The following is an 18627-nucleotide window of genomic DNA, read 5'->3' on the forward strand; positions in this document are numbered from 1 at the left end:
ATATTATTCACTAAGAAATTAGTGGAGAAAAAGACCTCAGTGTGAACGACAGACACCCCAATTTGAAAGATATACCTTCATTTACAAAGATGGCTCCTTTTAATCATAAGACTAAAAAACACTTTTATGTATAGAGTGCCCCTCCACGATACAGAAATGAGAAGAGACTATAACTGAAATGTTTTAAAGTTATACTCTTACCTTGGATGCAGCTTTCAATAAACCTGTCAACCCTTCACTGAAATACAATCAGAGTCCCGATCACTTCTTTTAAATACTGTAGGCACAAGAGGGGATTTTAAAAGAAGTGATCGGGACTCTGATTGTATTTCAGTGAAGGGTTGACAGGTTTATTGAAAGCTGCATCCAAGGTAAGTGTATAACTTTAAAACATTTCAGTTATAGTCTCTTCTCATTTCTGTATCATGGAGGGGCATCCTTATATAATAATTCTCACCTCCAACGTTCAGACGCTGCCTGGAATTGTGGCTCCCCGACCCGTCCCCGAGTCGGAGGTGGTCTGCTTCATGCTGTAGATAATAGTGACATCATACATCCCACACCAGATTGACCAGTAGAAGGGAGAGGGGAGGAGCCGCGATGCAGGGAGCAGCCAATCAGCACAACAAAGCAAGCAAACCTATGACATGCTGCAGGACGTTTAATAGACAAAAGTGAGCCAAGCAAGTTTACAGTAAGCAAGGAAGCCCACTGGTTAATCTCTGTTTCTACTCCCCCACACAGCCGTCATTGGTATACACTCAAAAACAAGCAAACCTAGGAGCTGTTTCAACTGGCTAGACAGTGCCTTAAAATGTGGAGGACAAAAGGGGGGGGGGGGAGACAGACAGACTCTGCAACTGGGAGGGAGGGGGGGACCCTGCAACTGGGAAAAAGGGAGGGAGGGAGGGCAGGAAGGGGGGACCCCCCTGCAACTGGGAGGGCAGGAAGGAAGGTCCCCCCTGCAACTGGGAGACAGACCGGGGGGGGGGGGGGGGGGGGAAGACTCTGGAACTGGGAGGGAGGGGGGACCCTGGCACATACTCTCATTCTCATACACACACTTGCACCCAGTCTCACTCTCTCTCTGTCACACACACACACACTCGCACATTCACTCTCTCTCTCACACAGTCACTCTCACACACACTATCTCAAACATATACACTCTGAAGAAAACCTTGCTAGCGCCCGTTTCATTTGTGTAAGAAACGGGCCTTTTTTACTAGTTTTATACATAAAAGTGGAGCTTTTTAGACTTATGATTAAAAGAAGCCCTCTTTGTAAATGAAGGTATATCTTTCAAATTGGGGTGTCTCTCATTCACACTGAGGTCTTTTTCTCCACTAATTTGTTAGTGAATAATATTCAATTCTCCAGATACAGAATAATTAATGTAGAATTACTTATTATTGGGTGATATCGAGTTCTCAGACTCCCTACTTTCTGAGTTTCCCCCCCCCCCCCCATTATTTTTTGTCCATGGGGGGGGGGGGGAACCCGGACCCAAATGTGTTGTTAATTCACCTTATTGGTACAAAAACATCAAAACCATCCTGAGCCCCTCAGTGCTAATAAGGCCTGAGCTGCCACAGAATAGCTATTAGACAAAACAATTTGATCTGTATTGGAAATATTTAAAATCTCAGAAAAATACTCCCTTAATATTTATTATTATTTTAAGCAATTTAGGGACCCTTTTACTAAGCCACATAGGCGCCTACACGCACCCAGTGCACGCCAATTCGGAACTACCGCATGGCCCAGGTGGTAATTTCATTTTTTAACGCACGTCCAGTACATGAGCTGGAAAATATATTTTATTTTCCGGCACGTGGTGCTAGCCGGGCAGTAATTGGTATTGTACACGTGCTGACGATTACCTCCCGGTTAATGCATGAGACCTTACTGCTAAGTCAATGGGTGGTGGTAAGGTGTCAGGCCCAAAATGGACGTGCACCAATTTTTATTTTGCCGCACATCCATTTTCAGCCCCCCCCCCCCCCCCAAAAGGCCTTTTCTGCAGGCGCGCTGAAAAATGGACCGGTGCACATCCAATACACATACCTACAACAGCACAGGCCATATTTTCAGCGCATCTTAGTAAAAGGACCCCTTACAAAATAATTCCAAGAATAAATCTTGATACAGAAAAGATGAATAATACTGAAATATCCAGTGTATGCAAAACACCAAAAGCAAAATATTATATAATCCAATCTCTTGTCCAAGGTATAATACCAAAGGAAAAATCACAACACTAATGAAAATTAGAAACAAGAAGAGAGTAGCTCGGGCTTAAAATTAAATTAAGTTCATTTTTGGAATCCAAGACTGTTGTAGCTCCACTTTCACAGCCAAAAGTAGTCATTTTATCTACTCCCTTAGTAAACAGTCTGGATGTTCAGATTTTGAGCCAGCTACAGCCATGGGATCTGGAGCCGCTGCTCCAGGTCTACGCTGTTCCTTACAGCGGGATGAGCTACCGGCCATCAGAAGTTTTCCTCTTAGCTCTGTTCTATGACCGAAGGGTCCGATATTGAGCTCCCAAATCTGTGTCCTATTTTCAGCCAAATGTAGGGGCCCCTTTTACTAAGCCACGTAAGCGTCTATACAAGGGGCGTAGCCAGACCTCAGTGGGAGGGAGTCCAGAGCTTGAGGTGAGGGGGCATATTTTAGCCTCCCCCTGGCACTGCCGCCCCTTCCCCACCATTTTCGAGCTCCTTCTCCGCCGCCGCCAGGTATCTGCAGGACATCAGGAGTCAAGACTCACAGAAACAGATCAGCGAACGTGCCGGAGAGGAGACCAGTGCTGAAGAGGACTTCGGCTGAGTTACCTGGTGGCGGCGGGGGGTGGCGGGAGGGGGAGTCGAAAGTAGCGGGGGAGATGCGGGGGTCAAAAGTGGTGGGGGGGCCAGGGCTAAATCTGTGGGGGCCCATGCTCCCGTGGCCCCACTTTGCTATGCCCCTTGTCTATGTGCATCCAAACGCATGCCAAAATGGAGTTACCGCCCAACTACCACATGGCTCCGACACGAGCATCTGAAAAATATATTTTTTTTTATTTTCGGGCGGGCATAATGGACATAACCGCCCGGATTCTTTACCGCTAGGTCAATGGCTGGCGGTAACGTCTCAGACCCAAAATGGACACGCGGCAATTTCGATTTTGCTGCACATCCATTTTTACAGGCGTGCTGAAAAATAGATCGGTGTGTGCCCAAAACCCAAGCCTACACTACTGCCAGCTATTTTTCAGCGTGCCTTTGTAAAAGAACCCCTTAGGGCCCTGTTTACTAAGGCGCTTTAGACCTTTTAACACACCTACAATTAACGCGCACACTAACCATGTCATCGCCTATAGGGATATTGTAGGCACGTACACAGCTAACGCACATACTTTAAAGATGCTAACATGCCAATAACGCGGCTTAGTAAACAGGGCCTTTAGAAGCCTAACTCCTCTGATTACTAAGCTGCACGAAGTGAATGGGCTGTGTTGGAATTAGCATGTGGCTTTGCAATCGGGGGAGGGGGAGTTTTCAGCAGAAGATTCATCTTAAGAGTTTAAAAGTTATTCTTATAAATTTAGGCCTTTTGTCTTGGAAGATATAGTGGAATTAGAAAAGGTACAGAGAAGGGCGACGGAAATGATAAAGGGGATGGAACGACTTCCGTAGGAGGAAAGGCTAAAGCGTCTAGGGCTCTTCAGCTTGGAGAAAAGACAGCTGAGGGGAGATATGAATGAGATCTATAAAATAATGAGTGGAATGCAACAGGTAGACGTGAATCACTTGTTTACTCTTTCCAAAAATATTAGGACTAGGAGGAATGCAAATGAAGCTACAAAGTAGTAAATTTAAAACGAATCGGAGAAAATTTTTCTTCACTCAACGTGTAATTAAACTCTGGGATTCGTTGCCAGAGAATGTAGTAAAAGCAGTTAGCTTAGCAGGGTTTAAAAAAAGGTTTGGATGGCTTCCTAAAAGAAAAGTCCATTAGCCATTATTAAGATGGACTTGGGGAAAATCCACTGCTTATTTCTAGGGTAAGCAGCATAAAATGTATTGTACTTTTTAAAGATCTTGCCAGGTACTTGTGACCTGGATTGACCACTGTTGGAAACAGGATGCTGGGCTTGACGGACCTTTAGTCTGTCCTAGTATGGCAATGCTTATGTTCTTAACCAGTTGCCATGTGGTAATAATAGCTGCACTGATAGAACAAGGATGTCCACTCTCTGCCCCCTGACAAGCCCCCTCCAAAAATAAATTCAAAAAATTATTAGCGCCCGGTTTAGCATGCACTAATTTGGCACTTACCACAGGACGATGAGGGTATCTTGCCATTTTAAGCTGCATTAGGCATGCATAGCACCTAACACAGCATAGTGAAAGGGCCCCAAATCCTTTGAATACTGGACCTTAAGCATATAGACTGTGGTTTTTTCCCCTTTCCCCACCTCCCATGTCCCCAATTCCTCTCCAGCCCCAAATACCCTCCGTTTGATGCACTCCTGCTCAATTTTCCTCTACAGGTCTCCAGTTATGACATCAGCCCCAGATATGGGGTGATAACCTTTGCGACTGAACCTAAAATCATCATGAACATACAGAACAATAACAGCACAGATGCCTCCGAGGTCATAGATAGATTGGAGAAATTCAGCTATAAAGGTGAGTCATAGAGTTGCTGGAGGCACATCATCACTCTAAATTTTGTGTGGGGGGAATGAGGTCCTCCTGGGAATCCTTTGTGGAGGATGCAAACACTGGTTTCATTTTATCCAGACCCTTTTTTGTTGACTCTTTCACGCTTCTCAATAGTTATCTATATATAGCATCTACAAAATTTATCACATTTACATATTTTTTAAGTTCAATCATCTTTATTAAGGTTATACCAACAGAAAAGGAATGGAAAACAAAAATGAGGACGTTATAATGCCTTTGTATCGCTCCATGGTGTGACTGCACCTTGAATACTGTGTTCAATTCTGGTCGTCGCATCTAAAAAAACATATAGTGGAATTAGAAAAGGTGCAGAGAAGGGTGACGAAAATGATAAAGGGGATGGGACAACTTCCTATGAGGAAAGGATAAAACAGCCAGGGCTCTTCAGCTTGGAGAAAAGACGACTGAGGGGAGATATGATAGTGGAGTGGAACGGGTAGATGTGAAGCGTCTGTTTACGCTTTCCAAAAATACTAGGACTAGGGGCATTCTATGAAGCTACAAAGTAGTAAATTTAAAATGAATTGGAGAAAATTTTTCTTCACTCAACGTGTAATTAAACTCTGGAATTCGTTGCCAGAGAATGTGGTAAAGGCAGTTAGCTTAGCAGAGTTTTAAAAAGGTTTGGACGGCTTCCTAAAGGAATAGTCATAGACCATTATTAAATTGGACTTGGGGAAAATCCACTATTTCTGGGATAAGCAGCATAAAATGTTTTGTACTTTTTTGGGATCTTGCCAGGTATTTGTGACCTGGATTGGCCACTTTTGGAAACAGGATGCTGGGCTTGATGGACCTTTGGTTTGTCCCAGTATGGCAATACTTATGTACTTATGAACAAAATAAAAAAAAAAAAAGAAATCCCAGATTTCTACAATCCAAATGAGAGACATCAGGCCTACAGTCCAAATATTCCCTCAGAATAATGTATCACATTTCTAAGAATCCTGCTCATTGTGTGAATCAGATGCTGTTCAATACCCATTAGTGATAGACCAAGAACCCCCAGTGCCTCAAAGAGATCTGGTTTTGAGAATAACCATATTATGGACATTAACCTGGTCATTGGCTCAAATAGATGTGTGTGTAGTGAATATTAATGGTGGGGATCCTGAAAAAATACAGTCAATCCTAAAAGGTGGCCCTTCATCTCTGACGCCCCAGGCCTAGCTGATGGCCTACTCAGACGGCAAGATTCACAAAATTTTCTCAGGCTTTCCAGATGAAGTTTTGTTCTGAGAAACGTCAGAAAAACGTGACTGTCGTGTCTTCTTTTAAAGAGCATGCAGATAAAGCTGGAACAAACATTCGTGATGCCATGCAGGAGGTCTACAATATGATGATACTTCAACAGCTCATGCAGAAAGATACATTCATGAAAATCAGGCACGTGCTGGTCCTTATGACGGACGGTAAGTCTGTTGTAAAATTCAGTGCTGGCTGGTCCTCAGTTTACATATTGCCTTAGACTATCTACACCACAGGGCACTTACCCCATGATAATCATTCAAGAACATGCTTCCTTAGATCCTAGGGTGTGGGAAGGATGGAAGAGTGGAGGTGTTTATAATCAACTTTCTACCCAGTGACAGAGTGGCCTCTGCCTACACCCACTCTTCAACTATCTCCATCCTAGGACACTTGTCTTCTTCAGTTCTATGGATATTAAGAGGGTACTACTACTACTACTTATCATTTTCTATAGAGCTACTAGACATACACAGTGCTGTACACTTGAAAATGAAGACACTTGTAACTGATAAAAAGTCCATCCTACCACATAGTAATATGGCCCCTGCCTACAGTTCCCCTTCTGCAGTCTTCATTATTTATTTATTTATTACATTTGTATCCCACATTTTCCCACCTATTTGTAGGCTCAATGTGGCTTACATAGTGCCGGAGGGCTGTTTGCAGACTCCGGAGTAAACAAATACAAGGTGATGTTGTGGAAGGATAAGGTTCATGTTGTTGGGCCACATAAAGGAATTGTACAACGGAAGAGTTGTGTGATGGCCATTACGAACTTTAGTGTTGTTGTGTCGCTGAGATCAGGCGTTTATGTTGGGTTGGTAGGGTATGCCTTTTTAAACAGGTGGGTCTTAAGTGATTTTCTGAAGTGTATTATAGGTACTTATCTTATGATGATCCCTGAAGAACGAGATTTCTCAGATACTTTAATACTACGGTTGCCCTTATCCCTGATGTTGTTCATCTTACCATCAAGTGACAGATGCTGCTTACACTCATCCTTCTGTAGTCTTTGTTATGTTACCAGCATTCAAGAACAGGCATCCTCGAATGCATCAGAAGTGGTCCCTCCCCTCCTCCAACCAACGGATGGTTGATCCTATTATCTAATAGCAAAGCCTTCACATCTCCATTCGTGGCAGGCTTGTCATCAAGAAGAGAGCGTACACATATATGGGAGAATTCTGCATAGGTTGCCCAAAGTTAGGTGCCAGAATGATCCACACTAATCTGGAACTATCGCCGGCCCAATGCGGCCGCCGGTTGTAGTTCTGGCTGGCGCATGCACTCTGGGAATTCTTTTTTCAGTAACGCAGCGCTAGCCTGGCGGTAATTGGGTATCGCTGCACACTGCCCAGTTACCACTGGGTTACCACAGGAGCCCTTTCTGCCACCTGAATGGGTGCCGGTTAAGTGCTCCTCACCACATGGCCATGTAGCCATTTTTGGGGGGGTGCATTTTACCCAGTGCAGTAAAATGGCCCCTGCCGCTACCGCAGGGCTCTTTGACCTGCAGCTTATTAAAAGTACCCCTAAGCGCAAATTCTATAAAGGCTATTGTGCAGAATAGCCTTAATAGAACACTAGCTTAGCGTGCAGTTCACATGTAACTTTAGGCAGATTTACGTCTGCTAAAAGCTGGTGTAAATGCTGGTACCCAACTAATGGCAGTTAGGCACAGAAATACAAGTATTCAATAACGTCACACTTAAATTCTGGAAATGCCCCTAACCTGCACGTGCCCCTCCCACGGCCATTCTCTTTGGAGCTGCGCGCTATGAAAATTAGGCAGGCATGTTATAGAATAAGGCATAAGGCTTATCTGTGTGTAACGCCTAATGACTGTCAATTAAGTGTTTAACACCTATTATTGATCGTTATCATCAATTTAGCCAATTACTTTATGCATGGATCTTTGATCAATGTGCAAAATTGAGCACCTAGCTTTGGACAACCTATACAGAACCCTCACCCCCCATATTGGGTATTTGATTTTGTCTATTAGACTTGCAGTTCCATCCTTCTCCTTCCCAAATTTAATCAATGTCTACACTGGCATAATAAAATGTTGTAGCTCTGCACTTGTCAACCTCAGAGTTCATTTAACCTGGAGAATGGCACAACGTCAGGCCAATATTTCATGACATTTCCCATAAAACAACATAGATGTAACAATCTCTTCCAAGAAGCTTTGTAACGCACATGATATTTTTTGCTCTCTCAATGCCCAGACCCTTCTACCAGAAACCCAGAAACACAGCAATAATCTTTCTTCTTGGCTTCTTTAGGTAAATCCAACATGGGTGGTGACCCCAAAGTTGTGGTTAGGAACATCCGAGACCTCTTAAACATCAGGAAGACAAGAGAAGACTTTCTTGGTAGGAACAATCCTTTGTTCAATTTTTCTTCATTAGAAAGAACCAAGAGTGGTCGTGGTAGTGGTGAGGATTACAGAGGAAGAAAGGAGCGATGGCAATGATGATAATTAATGAATGGGGAGGATGAAACCAAGGGTGGTGATAAAGAGTGCATGGAAAGTGATGAACATGAACGAGTAAAAATGGAGATGACGGATGGTAGTGGTGGTGATGATAGCAATGATGCTCGTGTGATTGTGGGTCATAATAACATAACATAGTAACACAGTAAATGACGGCAGATAAAGACCTGTACGGTCCATCCAGTCTGCCCAACAAGATAAACTCATTTAGCATAGCAAGTCAAAATATCAATTAAGTACTAAAAATCATTTTAAAATTCCATAAATAAAAATGGTAATGAACATGAATAGTAGCTAGCTCAAAGAGTGCACAAACATACAGCTGTCAAATATGCGTATAAGAGAACATTTGTGCAGTATAACATTATTTCCACAAAGCATTTGTCAGATGATATACCAGCAGAGGAATCATGTAGAAAGAGGAACGAACCAAGCAACGTGGAACTAGTCTACCTGTTAGAACATTTATAGTGATTGATCCCAAGCTGTGGAATTCATTGTCATTGGAGTTGCATTAGGAGATTAAATTATCCAACTTTAAAAAAAAAATTGAAGGCATGTTTTTTTTCAAGGGCCTTTGGTTGACAGTGTAATCTTATTGGCTACTGTTGTTTGTTTTATTAATGGAAGGAGGACTATGTTTTTATGTTTGACAAAGGGAGGGTGGTGGGGTTTTAATTTGCTATATTAGTTTTAAATTTATCGTGACACACTTCAGGCTTATTGGTGAGGAACGATATCAAGTAAAGTAAAGAAATGGAGGAGCACATAGTGGAAATATTCAGAATAATTAATAAATTGGAAATAATTATACCGGTAGGTATGAGTTAGCCCAGAGTGACAAGGAGCTGTAGTGGAAATCAAACCCAGTTTTTCAGGCCGCTGCACTAACCACTAGGCTACTCCTCCAGTGTTACAAAATAGTATCATTTCCGCACCTAACTTAAGTTTGAGATCTGTACTAAAGCATTATTCTATACAGCTCACTTAGCTCTAAGTGACCTTTATAAGATTTGCGCTGAGCACGGACCTTAACGGCACCCAATTTGGGGCGCCATATACTGAATCTGGTTGTAAATGTGTATCTTTGGCACTTAGGTGCAGAAACTTATACCAGCTCTATGGCCAACATAAGTGCTGACGTCTATAGACGCATATTTTCACTGATACGCAGGTATTCTATAAAGAAAAACTAGGCACCTGCATTCCACTATAGATCAGGCTCCTACTTGATTATCAGTTATAGAATTGCCTCTGTAGTGGGTATTATTGATCCACTGTTCAGGTTTGTGGAGGTCTAGCATGTCATCTTGCATAGACTGGTGGAATATGAAACATGGATCCATAGGATAATAGATGAATGGAATGAACAGAGAAGAGAGAATCCGATGATCTATGCACTTTGGGGATATTTCTTTATCTCTATCTCTTGCTTTCCAGATATCTACGTGTTTGGTTTGGGTGACATCGATGACGAAGAAATCAATGCATTGGCATCCAAGAAGGACAATGAACATCATGTGTTTAAGCTGAAGGATATCGCAGACCTACAGAAAACCTTTGAGGACATCATAGGTGGGCAATCAGGGTGATACTTCCAAACCACCTGATTAGATCCTTCCACCTCTGGTGGAACAATGCTAGGTACAGCTGTCCCACTGGCTACTTGAGAAGTTCCAAAAAGTGGGTTATTTATTTATGACATTTTTACCCTACCTTAGCCCAAGAGTGACTCACGGGGTTGTATCTGTCGCACTGTGCAGGTTTACTTTTGCTAGGATTTCTTAGGGTGTAATTTCATTTTATAGTTGAAGTGCTCTATGCTTGAGTTACATCCTGTTGCCTTTTAGGGATCCACTATGACTCAGGTTCAATGTGGCTTACATAACAATTAAATGAATGATACATATTAAAAATTACATAGTGTCAGGTTTTCTCACGGAAACACTAGGTTTGTGAGCCCTTGGACCACTGCCGAGGAGCGGCAGTGGCAGGCAAAACCACCTCCAAACTAGAGACAAGTCAGAACAGGACTGGAACCCCGGACTGGAGTTGCAGCTGAGGCAAACAAGCTGGAACAGACAGAGCAGGTAGACTTCACCTGCTCCTGACCACCATTCCCCAGGGGTTGAGCCCCTGGGTTCAAGCAGCCGGCAGGACTTACAGGACAGGGCAGGAACTGGATACCAACAGGATACACGCAGGGGCTAGAATACACAAGGGAGGCTAGGCAGACTAGGACTCTCAGACAGACAATACCACACTAGGTAGAAAGCAGAGAGGCTCAATAACAAGGACTGAAAGCTGCAAAGCAGCCACTAAGAAAGAAACACAGACAACCAAGAACTAGACAAAGAAATACAAACAAGGAACAAGGCTCAATAACAAGGACTGAAAGCTGCAAAGCAGCCACTAAGAAAGAAACACAGACAACCAAGAACTAGACAAAGAAATACAAACAAGGAACAAGACTAGGAAACAAGCAATAAAGAACTAGCTAAACTACACAAAGACTAGACTAGAATCAGGCAAGGAATTCAGACAATACACTGGACTAGGCAGAAGTGCACAGAGCACACCAACATAGCAGGGACCTTAAACGATGCAAAGGCAAACACAGAAGTCTCCAGATGGCTAATAAAGCCCATCAGCTGATGAAGTTCAGCTGCAGGAAACACAAGGCAGCTACCGGTGCTGTTCAGGCACAAACAAGAAAAGCAGTCTGGCAGTCCGGAAGATCTGGACCGGACTGGGCTGAAGTCAGGAACATGAGACGGTCCATAGCAGCCACCGGTTCTGGCCACCAGAGGGCGAGGTGAGCACAGACAAGGAAACAGTCACCACCGTGACAAACAGATTATAAAGTACAATAAATAATGCTATAACATTGGCTTTGTAAAACAAAAATAACATATGTGATGAATTAACCTGGATGCAACTGTTCTTAAGGGCAGATGGATAGCGAAGAAGATTAAATCATAATTAAATTTGTAAATAAAGAAATGAAGATGAATAAATATGGGTACAAATAGGGCTAGATAGGATAAGAAAGAAGATGGGAAATGAATTGTATGGAGAAAATAACTTGCATTGTGCGACAGATACAACACCCAATAACATTCCTGTCCTATCTTGATTTGTAATTCTTTTTACAATTTCCTATTAATTATCGTAGACCGCATTGATCTGTGTGCCAGTAAAGGCGGCAGTATATCAAATTTAAATAAATAAACATTAAACATATCCTGTTTCCCAAAGCACCACAAAGATGGTCCATATTCAGAAACCAATCCCCTTGGTTGAGATTGTTCCATCCCAATTCTGTGAAATCCTGATCAACTCCACAGGTTTTCTACCTCCCATCTCAATGCTCTGGATTCTACCAAGGAAGAGCCCAGAGGGCCAGAATGCAATGAAAAAGAAATTTAGAAATAATTATATAAAAAAAAACAAAAAAACAGAACTGGGCCGGGATCTTTCAACAATATGGTGATTGATTGGTGTATTTGGATGAGTAGGAGCCCCTCCCTCCCCCCAATCATAGTACATCCATGTTACAAGGGTAAAAGCCAGGACCGACTGTTAGCCTCCAACAACATGAAATTGCCTAGTTACTTCATCTATAACCTTCCATCTTTCTGCCTGCAGATGACACGGATGCCATGGACATGTGTGGGATGGGAAAGGAGTCCAATGATCCTGAGGATGCGCTTATAAAGAACCCATGGCTAACCACCATCACCATCTCTGTGAGTGATCAAAGATCAGGGGCATATTGGCATGGGGGCAGGGGGAGCACGGGAAACCAAGAGTGCCTCATCATGGATGCAGCACTGCCCAGGAGTTAGGGGTAGAATTCCCCATAAAGGGGGGGGGGGGGGGGGGAATTCTACATATGGTGCCAAAAAACCCCACCTAAAGTTAGGCGTAATTTATAGAATACGCATAGCTCCCTCCCCATGACTACAGGCATGGCCATTCACGCCAACTAAAACCCAGTGTAAATGCTGCACTTAACTTAGGCATGGATAGTGCGTATGCTATAACAATGCACACAAATTTTAGAAATGACCACAACCCATCCACACCCCTCCCACGGCCACGCCCCCTTAGATCTATGCAGCAGAATTTATTTGCACTACTTTATGCTTTATCAAGCTGTGCACGTAAATTCTAAGTGGTGTCTATGGAACTCCCTTCCTATTAAAATCAGAAAAGAGAAAAACTACACTAGTTTTAGAAAAAGGCTAAAAACCTATTTCTTACCAACCACCACCTAGTAACTCGCACCTCATCCTCCTCCCTCTCAATCATAGTCGCTCTTCATAAGATCTAGATCATGTTCCTTCTCCTCTCAAGCTATTAACAATCCTTACCTGACGCATTTCATCATTATACTCTAATCATTATAAACTGCACTGAACCCTGACAAGGGGATTATAGAAGTACTAGTAAAGAAGGCCCGTTTCTCAGAGCAATGAACCGGGCGCTAGCTTGTTTTGGGGGGGGGGGGGGTGACTCACATACGGAGAGCAGTGTGTGTGTGCGCGAGTGAAAGTTTGAGTCTGTTTGCCTCACCGCTATACAGGAGCTTTCCTGTCTCCCTTGCCGTCTCCCGATGTCGTGGAACCGTCTTTTGTCACGCTGCCGCCTTCTTCCATGCGGGGTCCTCCTAAACGGACATGTCAGCGTGTAAGGTTTCCGTGTTAAAGCGTTGCATCGTTCTGGTGCGCTTTAAGACAGAGGCAAGAGAGGCTGATATGTCAGTGAATGCTGTCCGTGACAGAGGGAGGAGTGAGCGGCGGCGATGATGGTTGCTAGACATGGGGGTAGGGCAATCGATTTTGTCCTTCACGGAGGGTTGTGGGTTGTTGGATGTCGTTTGTGAAGGTCCGGGTGGGTGGAGGTTGTTTGTGAGGGGGGCGGGATTGTTTGGTGGGTCTGGGTGAGTTGAGTTTGTTTGTGAGGGGGGCGGTATCGTTTGTTGAATCTGGATGGGTGAAGTTTGTTTGTGAGGGGCGGGAGTATGGTGTCCGTGAGGGAGGAGTGAGCGGCGGCGAGGATAGTTTATGGTCAGGGAGGTACGGAATGTATTTTGTCCTTCATGGAGGCTTCATGGGTTTTTGCAGGGTTTTTTTGAGGGAGGCTGGAGTGTTTTGTGGGTGGAGGTTGTTTGTGAGGGCGGCAATCTGTGCAGGAGGGTTTAGTGGGTGCGGCAATGCGATTCGCTGAGTGTCATAGCCCCGCCCTCAATGTCATCCCGTTGTGGGGCAGACAGTCATGGGGAAAAATTCCGATCTACACCACCATGCAAGCGGAAGTTGCAGCTTCATTAGAACGTTGGGGTTGCGAATTATGTGTGGAAGGGGCGTGGCTGAGGGCGGGTCTATGAGTGACAGTGCGAGGTGCATGAGTGACAGTGAGTGGTGCTGACAGCCTAGCCTACCAACAGTGCAGGGCTTCAGTGTTTCCCTGCCACAGAGTGAGCTTCAGAATGTTTCAGGTGAGAATTATTTATATAGATATTTATTTATTTTTAGATTTTGCTCACGCCTTTTTCAGTAGTAGCTCAAGGTGAGTTACATTCAGGTACTCTGGATATTTCTCTGTCCCAGGAGGGCTCACAATCTAAGTTTATACCTGAGGCACTGGAAGGTTAAGTGACTTGCCCAAGATCACAAGGAGCAGTAGCGAGATTTGAACCGGCCACCTCTGGATTGCAAGACCGGTGCTTTAAACACTAGGCCACTCCTCCACTCCAATAAAAGCCCCAATTTTGATTTGATTTGTTAACCAATCGTTGTGTGCACAATTTGGCCATGTGGCCAAAATTGCAGGAGCATCTTTAGTTGCCATATATAGAATTCCTCCCAAAGTGCAGAATCCATCCATTTGGGATCCAGAAATCCAAGTACATGATGGAAGTTGCAATGTTCTACATGTAAGAATACATCAAAAAATTCCTTGGTTGCAAGATCTGCATTGGCTACCTGTCAATGCTTGCATTGAGATTAAGGTACAGTCCTTCCAAAAGTGCTGTCTCAAACACTCAGCTAGACTGTCAGCTAAACCATCACTGTGAAGACTCAGAACTCTTGAACCAAAATCTTCTTTAATGCAAGTTCAAACAAAGCAAAATAACTTACAGTTTTGTAGTGCTGTACAAGGGTGTCTGCCCTGCAGATTGGCAGTCTGTTCTCAAATAGCCCCCGTTCTAGTTTAGCATGCATGGAGGGGCTAGGAGAATTTCAGATCTGTGCTGGAAGTGGATGCTGTAAATACTTTTAAATACACTCGCACCTAGAGAAACACAATATAGCTCTGGTTGTATCACTAGACTTACCTTCCATGTTTGATTTGGTTAATCATACACTTTTATTGTCCCAACTTGCAACACTAGGGTTATCCAGATTAGTTTTTTCTTGGTTTACCTCTTTTCTTTCAGATCGGACCTATCAAGTAGTCAGCCTCTCCTCTAGAGCCCACCCCGGCCTCTAAACTGCAGAGTTCCCCAGGGCTCTGTTCTTTCACTTCTTCTCTTTAACATTTTTCTTAGCCCCCTTGCTGCTCTTATTCAATCTCGTAGTATATCTTTTCACTTCTATACGGATGACATTCTACTATTTTTCCTACTAGTCCGTGCTCTCTTTCCATCCACCCATTGCGAGACTGCCTTTTTGCAGTTGAGAAATGGCTTCTCGCACACAGGACGGCGCTGAATAGGGATAAAACAGTAGCCTGTTGGTTTACTGGAGGATGCCCTAGACTAACTGCGGCCCTAAATCTGTTTGGAACATCTATTATCCTGGTCCCTTCTTTCCACTATCTAGGTGTTATTCTACATTCTCATCCGACATTCACACCCCAAATATCTAATGTTTGTAAAATCGTTTTTTTCATCCTTAGACAGCTGCATTTGGTAAGGAAGTATTTTGATCACAATTAGGCATATTTTCAAAGCACTTAGCCTCCCAAAGTTCCATAGAAACCTATGGAACTTAGCCTCCCAAAGTGCTTTGAAAATATGCCTCAATGTATTTCACTCACTCATTTTGTCCCTATTAATTTCTAGAATAGATTATTGTAATATTTACCTTGGATCTCCATGCTATATACTTAAGCGACTCCAAAATTCCGCTATTAGACACGTTGCCATGATAAGAGATCAGATCTTGTTTCCCCTTTATTCCTAAAATACCACTGGCTTCCTATCAGCCAAAGAATCATTCACAAGCTAACCCTTACCTTCAAAGCATTCCGAATAAGTTTTCCACCATACTTATCTAACCTTACCATCCCATGCATCTACTCAGGTCTCTAACTGATTTTCGTCTGGTCCTTCCCAACCCAAAATAAGCCATTCTTGAAACTACCAGGCATTGTGAATTCTATTTCACTGCTCCTTTCCATTGGAACTCCTTCCCACATGATATTAGAGTGGAATCATTTAAAAAATTTAAGCCAGCCATAAAAACTTGGCTGTTCCATCAAGTCTTTAATACCTCATAGGATGTTTGCCACTGTAGGTTCGGTTCTCTTCTGTATTTTGCTTAAACTGTCTCCTGCCTCCCCTCCCTTACTCTCTTTCTCCTTCCCTTGAAACCCTCGTTGCTATTCTAGCCTAGTTTGGAGGAATGAATGTGACACTTTCCTATCAACATATTGCAGTTACTTTCCTCATTTCCTCTTATTGTTTTTTTAATTTGTACATCGCCTAGATCTATCCATTAGTTAAGGCGGTATATTAAGTTTGCCATAATAAATAAAAGGTGAGAATTTGATGATGTTACAAGGCTTTTGAAAGGCTTAAAGCAGCAAAGGCATAGTGTTTGAAACAGCTCATAACAAGCATGCTACAGATTCCTTTCACTCAATGGAGAAAGAATGGACAGGCAGTCTACAGCCCAGTATACACAAGGACACAGGGCCAGCCAACAGGAAAAGTTCCACAAGGCATATGGAACAGGGACAGGTGCTCAGGAAGAGCCTATCACAAGAGAACTACAATTACATCACTTTGTAGTCCTATGCCACTTAAAGAGCACAAAACATACAAACAGGCACCCTTCCTCCATGACTATGAGTGAGTGTATACAATTATTACTGGTTGTTGTCCTCAATCACTTGTATAGTTGCTACCCTTTCCTTCTTCTTGGTTGACATCTCCTAGCTCCATACTTAAGCTGTGTTTTCCATCTGTGAAAAATCTTCAACTAAACCATTTTCACGATCGTTTTTTTTAACTATCAAATCTAGTAAGATATGGAATCTACTACATGTTCACATTCAAACTTTACCTACGTATTTTCAATTTCGCAAAGCCTTGACAACCTATCTTTTTAGTGAGTACTTTGATTCTATTCTATGAGAGAGTTTGCGGATTCTTGTATTCTGAACATTATTTTAATTACAAAATGATATAATGTTAATGTGATTTAGATGTTATGTAACCCGCTTTGACTCCATAGCTGATTTAAGAGGGCTATAAATGCCGGAATAGAATAGAAAGCTGGTATGCAAGAACCACGAGAGACACCTTGAGATGACAAGTCCAGTGATCAAGGTAGCAAAATAATGTAATACAACAGTGATTGGATGCTAGAATGTTTAGGCACAAGGCAAGTGGGGATGTGTACAGGCAAAATATTTTCACTTTTGGATTTTTCTAAATTTTTTCACAATTTCAGGTATTTTATGTTGGTTCATTCCATGCATTTGTTTTAATTAAAAAAAACTGTAATGAACATCAGAACTCTTCATGTACTACTACTACTACTTATCACTTCTATAGCGCTATAAGGCATACGCAGCGCTGTACACCATACATGAAAAAGACAGTCCCTGCTCAAAAAGCTCACAATCTAAATTGGACAGGCAAACAGACAGAACAACTAAGAGGTAAGGGAATTAAAGAGGTGGGGATAAAAGGGTACAGGGCAAGTGAATAGAGGTTAGGAGTCAAAAGCAGCGTTAAAGAGATGGGCTTTTAGCCTGGATACATATATAGATAGATATATCTGTACAAAACAGATATATGTGTATTAATTTGAAGGTTGGTGCATATTCAATCAATTTTGCAAGCCCTATGGGTCTGATATTCAGCTATCGGTGGGCAGCAATTTTTAAGGCACTCATCATCATGGCCTGAATTTCACCTGGATATTCAGTGCTGGGCATTAATATGAGTATGTGGACCTTGCCCAGCTGCCAGACATTATTTGACTTTGGGGCTCATTTTCAAAGCACAGACTTACAAAATTCCATAGGTTACTATGGGGCTCATTTTCGAAAGAGAAAAACATCCAAAAAGTGGCATAAAGCAGCATTTGGATGAATGTCTTCTCAAGATGTCTACATCGGTATTTTTGAAAAACCTATGCAGACGTTTATATATGCAATTCATCTGCAGTGTGTCAAAATCACAAGGGGGTGGTTTCAGGGGTGGGCTTGGGGCATTCCTAACGCTTGGACGTTTTACAACCACAATGGAACAAACCAGAAACACCCAGGGCAAAAATCAAAACGATTTGGTCTAGACCCGTTTTTAGAATGAATAAGGTACATAAAGTTGCCCTAAATGACCAGATGACCACTGAAAGAAATCAGGGATGACCCCCCCCCCCCATTCCCTAACCCCCTCTCACTCCCAAATATGTAAAAAAAAAAAAGTACATACCAGCCTCTCTGACAGCTTCAGATGTTATAGTCAGTCCTATTAGAGCAGCAAACAGGTCCCTGGAGTAGTGTAGTAGTCAGTGCAATGCACTGTAGAGAGGACTTGGACCTATATCCCACTCTACCTGTTACACTTGTGGTGGAAACTGTGAACCATCCCACACTCACCAGAAACCTACTGTACCCACATATAGGTGACCCCTTCACCCATGAGGGCTATTGCAGTGGTATACATTTGGGGTTGGTGGGTTTTGGAGGGCTCAACAAACAATATAAGGGCATATTGGTGACATGTGTACCTGGGAGCTTTTATATGAAGTCCACAGCAGTGCCCCCTAGGGTGCTCCATTGCTCTCCTGGGATGTCTGTGTGGCCAGTCTACTAAGAATGCTGGCTCCTTCTACATCCCAATGGCTTGACTTTGTGCGTTTTTCACTTGGATGTTGTGTGGGGGTATTTTTCTTAATG

At 43.0% G+C, this 18627-nt stretch overlaps 1 protein-coding gene across 3 annotated transcripts in view; it reads left to right on the forward strand.

The window, feature by feature from the left end:
- CFB (complement factor B) overlaps positions 1 to 18627 on the forward strand; it is a 74816-nt gene that overhangs the window by 33009 nt on the left and 23180 nt on the right. For all 3 annotated transcript variants that reach the window (XM_030197322.1, XM_030197321.1, XM_030197323.1), the window contains exons 8-12: positions 4538 to 4676; positions 6014 to 6145; positions 8273 to 8362; positions 9925 to 10059; positions 12133 to 12233. In XM_030197322.1, the coding sequence (XP_030053182.1) occupies positions 4538 to 4676; positions 6014 to 6145; positions 8273 to 8362; positions 9925 to 10059; positions 12133 to 12233 (597 nt within the window). The remainder of the gene's footprint in view (positions 1 to 4537; positions 4677 to 6013; positions 6146 to 8272; positions 8363 to 9924; positions 10060 to 12132; positions 12234 to 18627) is intronic.

The sequence above is a fragment of the Microcaecilia unicolor genome, chromosome 3, assembly GCF_901765095.1.
Source record: "Microcaecilia unicolor chromosome 3, aMicUni1.1, whole genome shotgun sequence".
Classification (NCBI taxonomy): domain Eukaryota; kingdom Metazoa; phylum Chordata; class Amphibia; order Gymnophiona; family Siphonopidae; genus Microcaecilia; species Microcaecilia unicolor.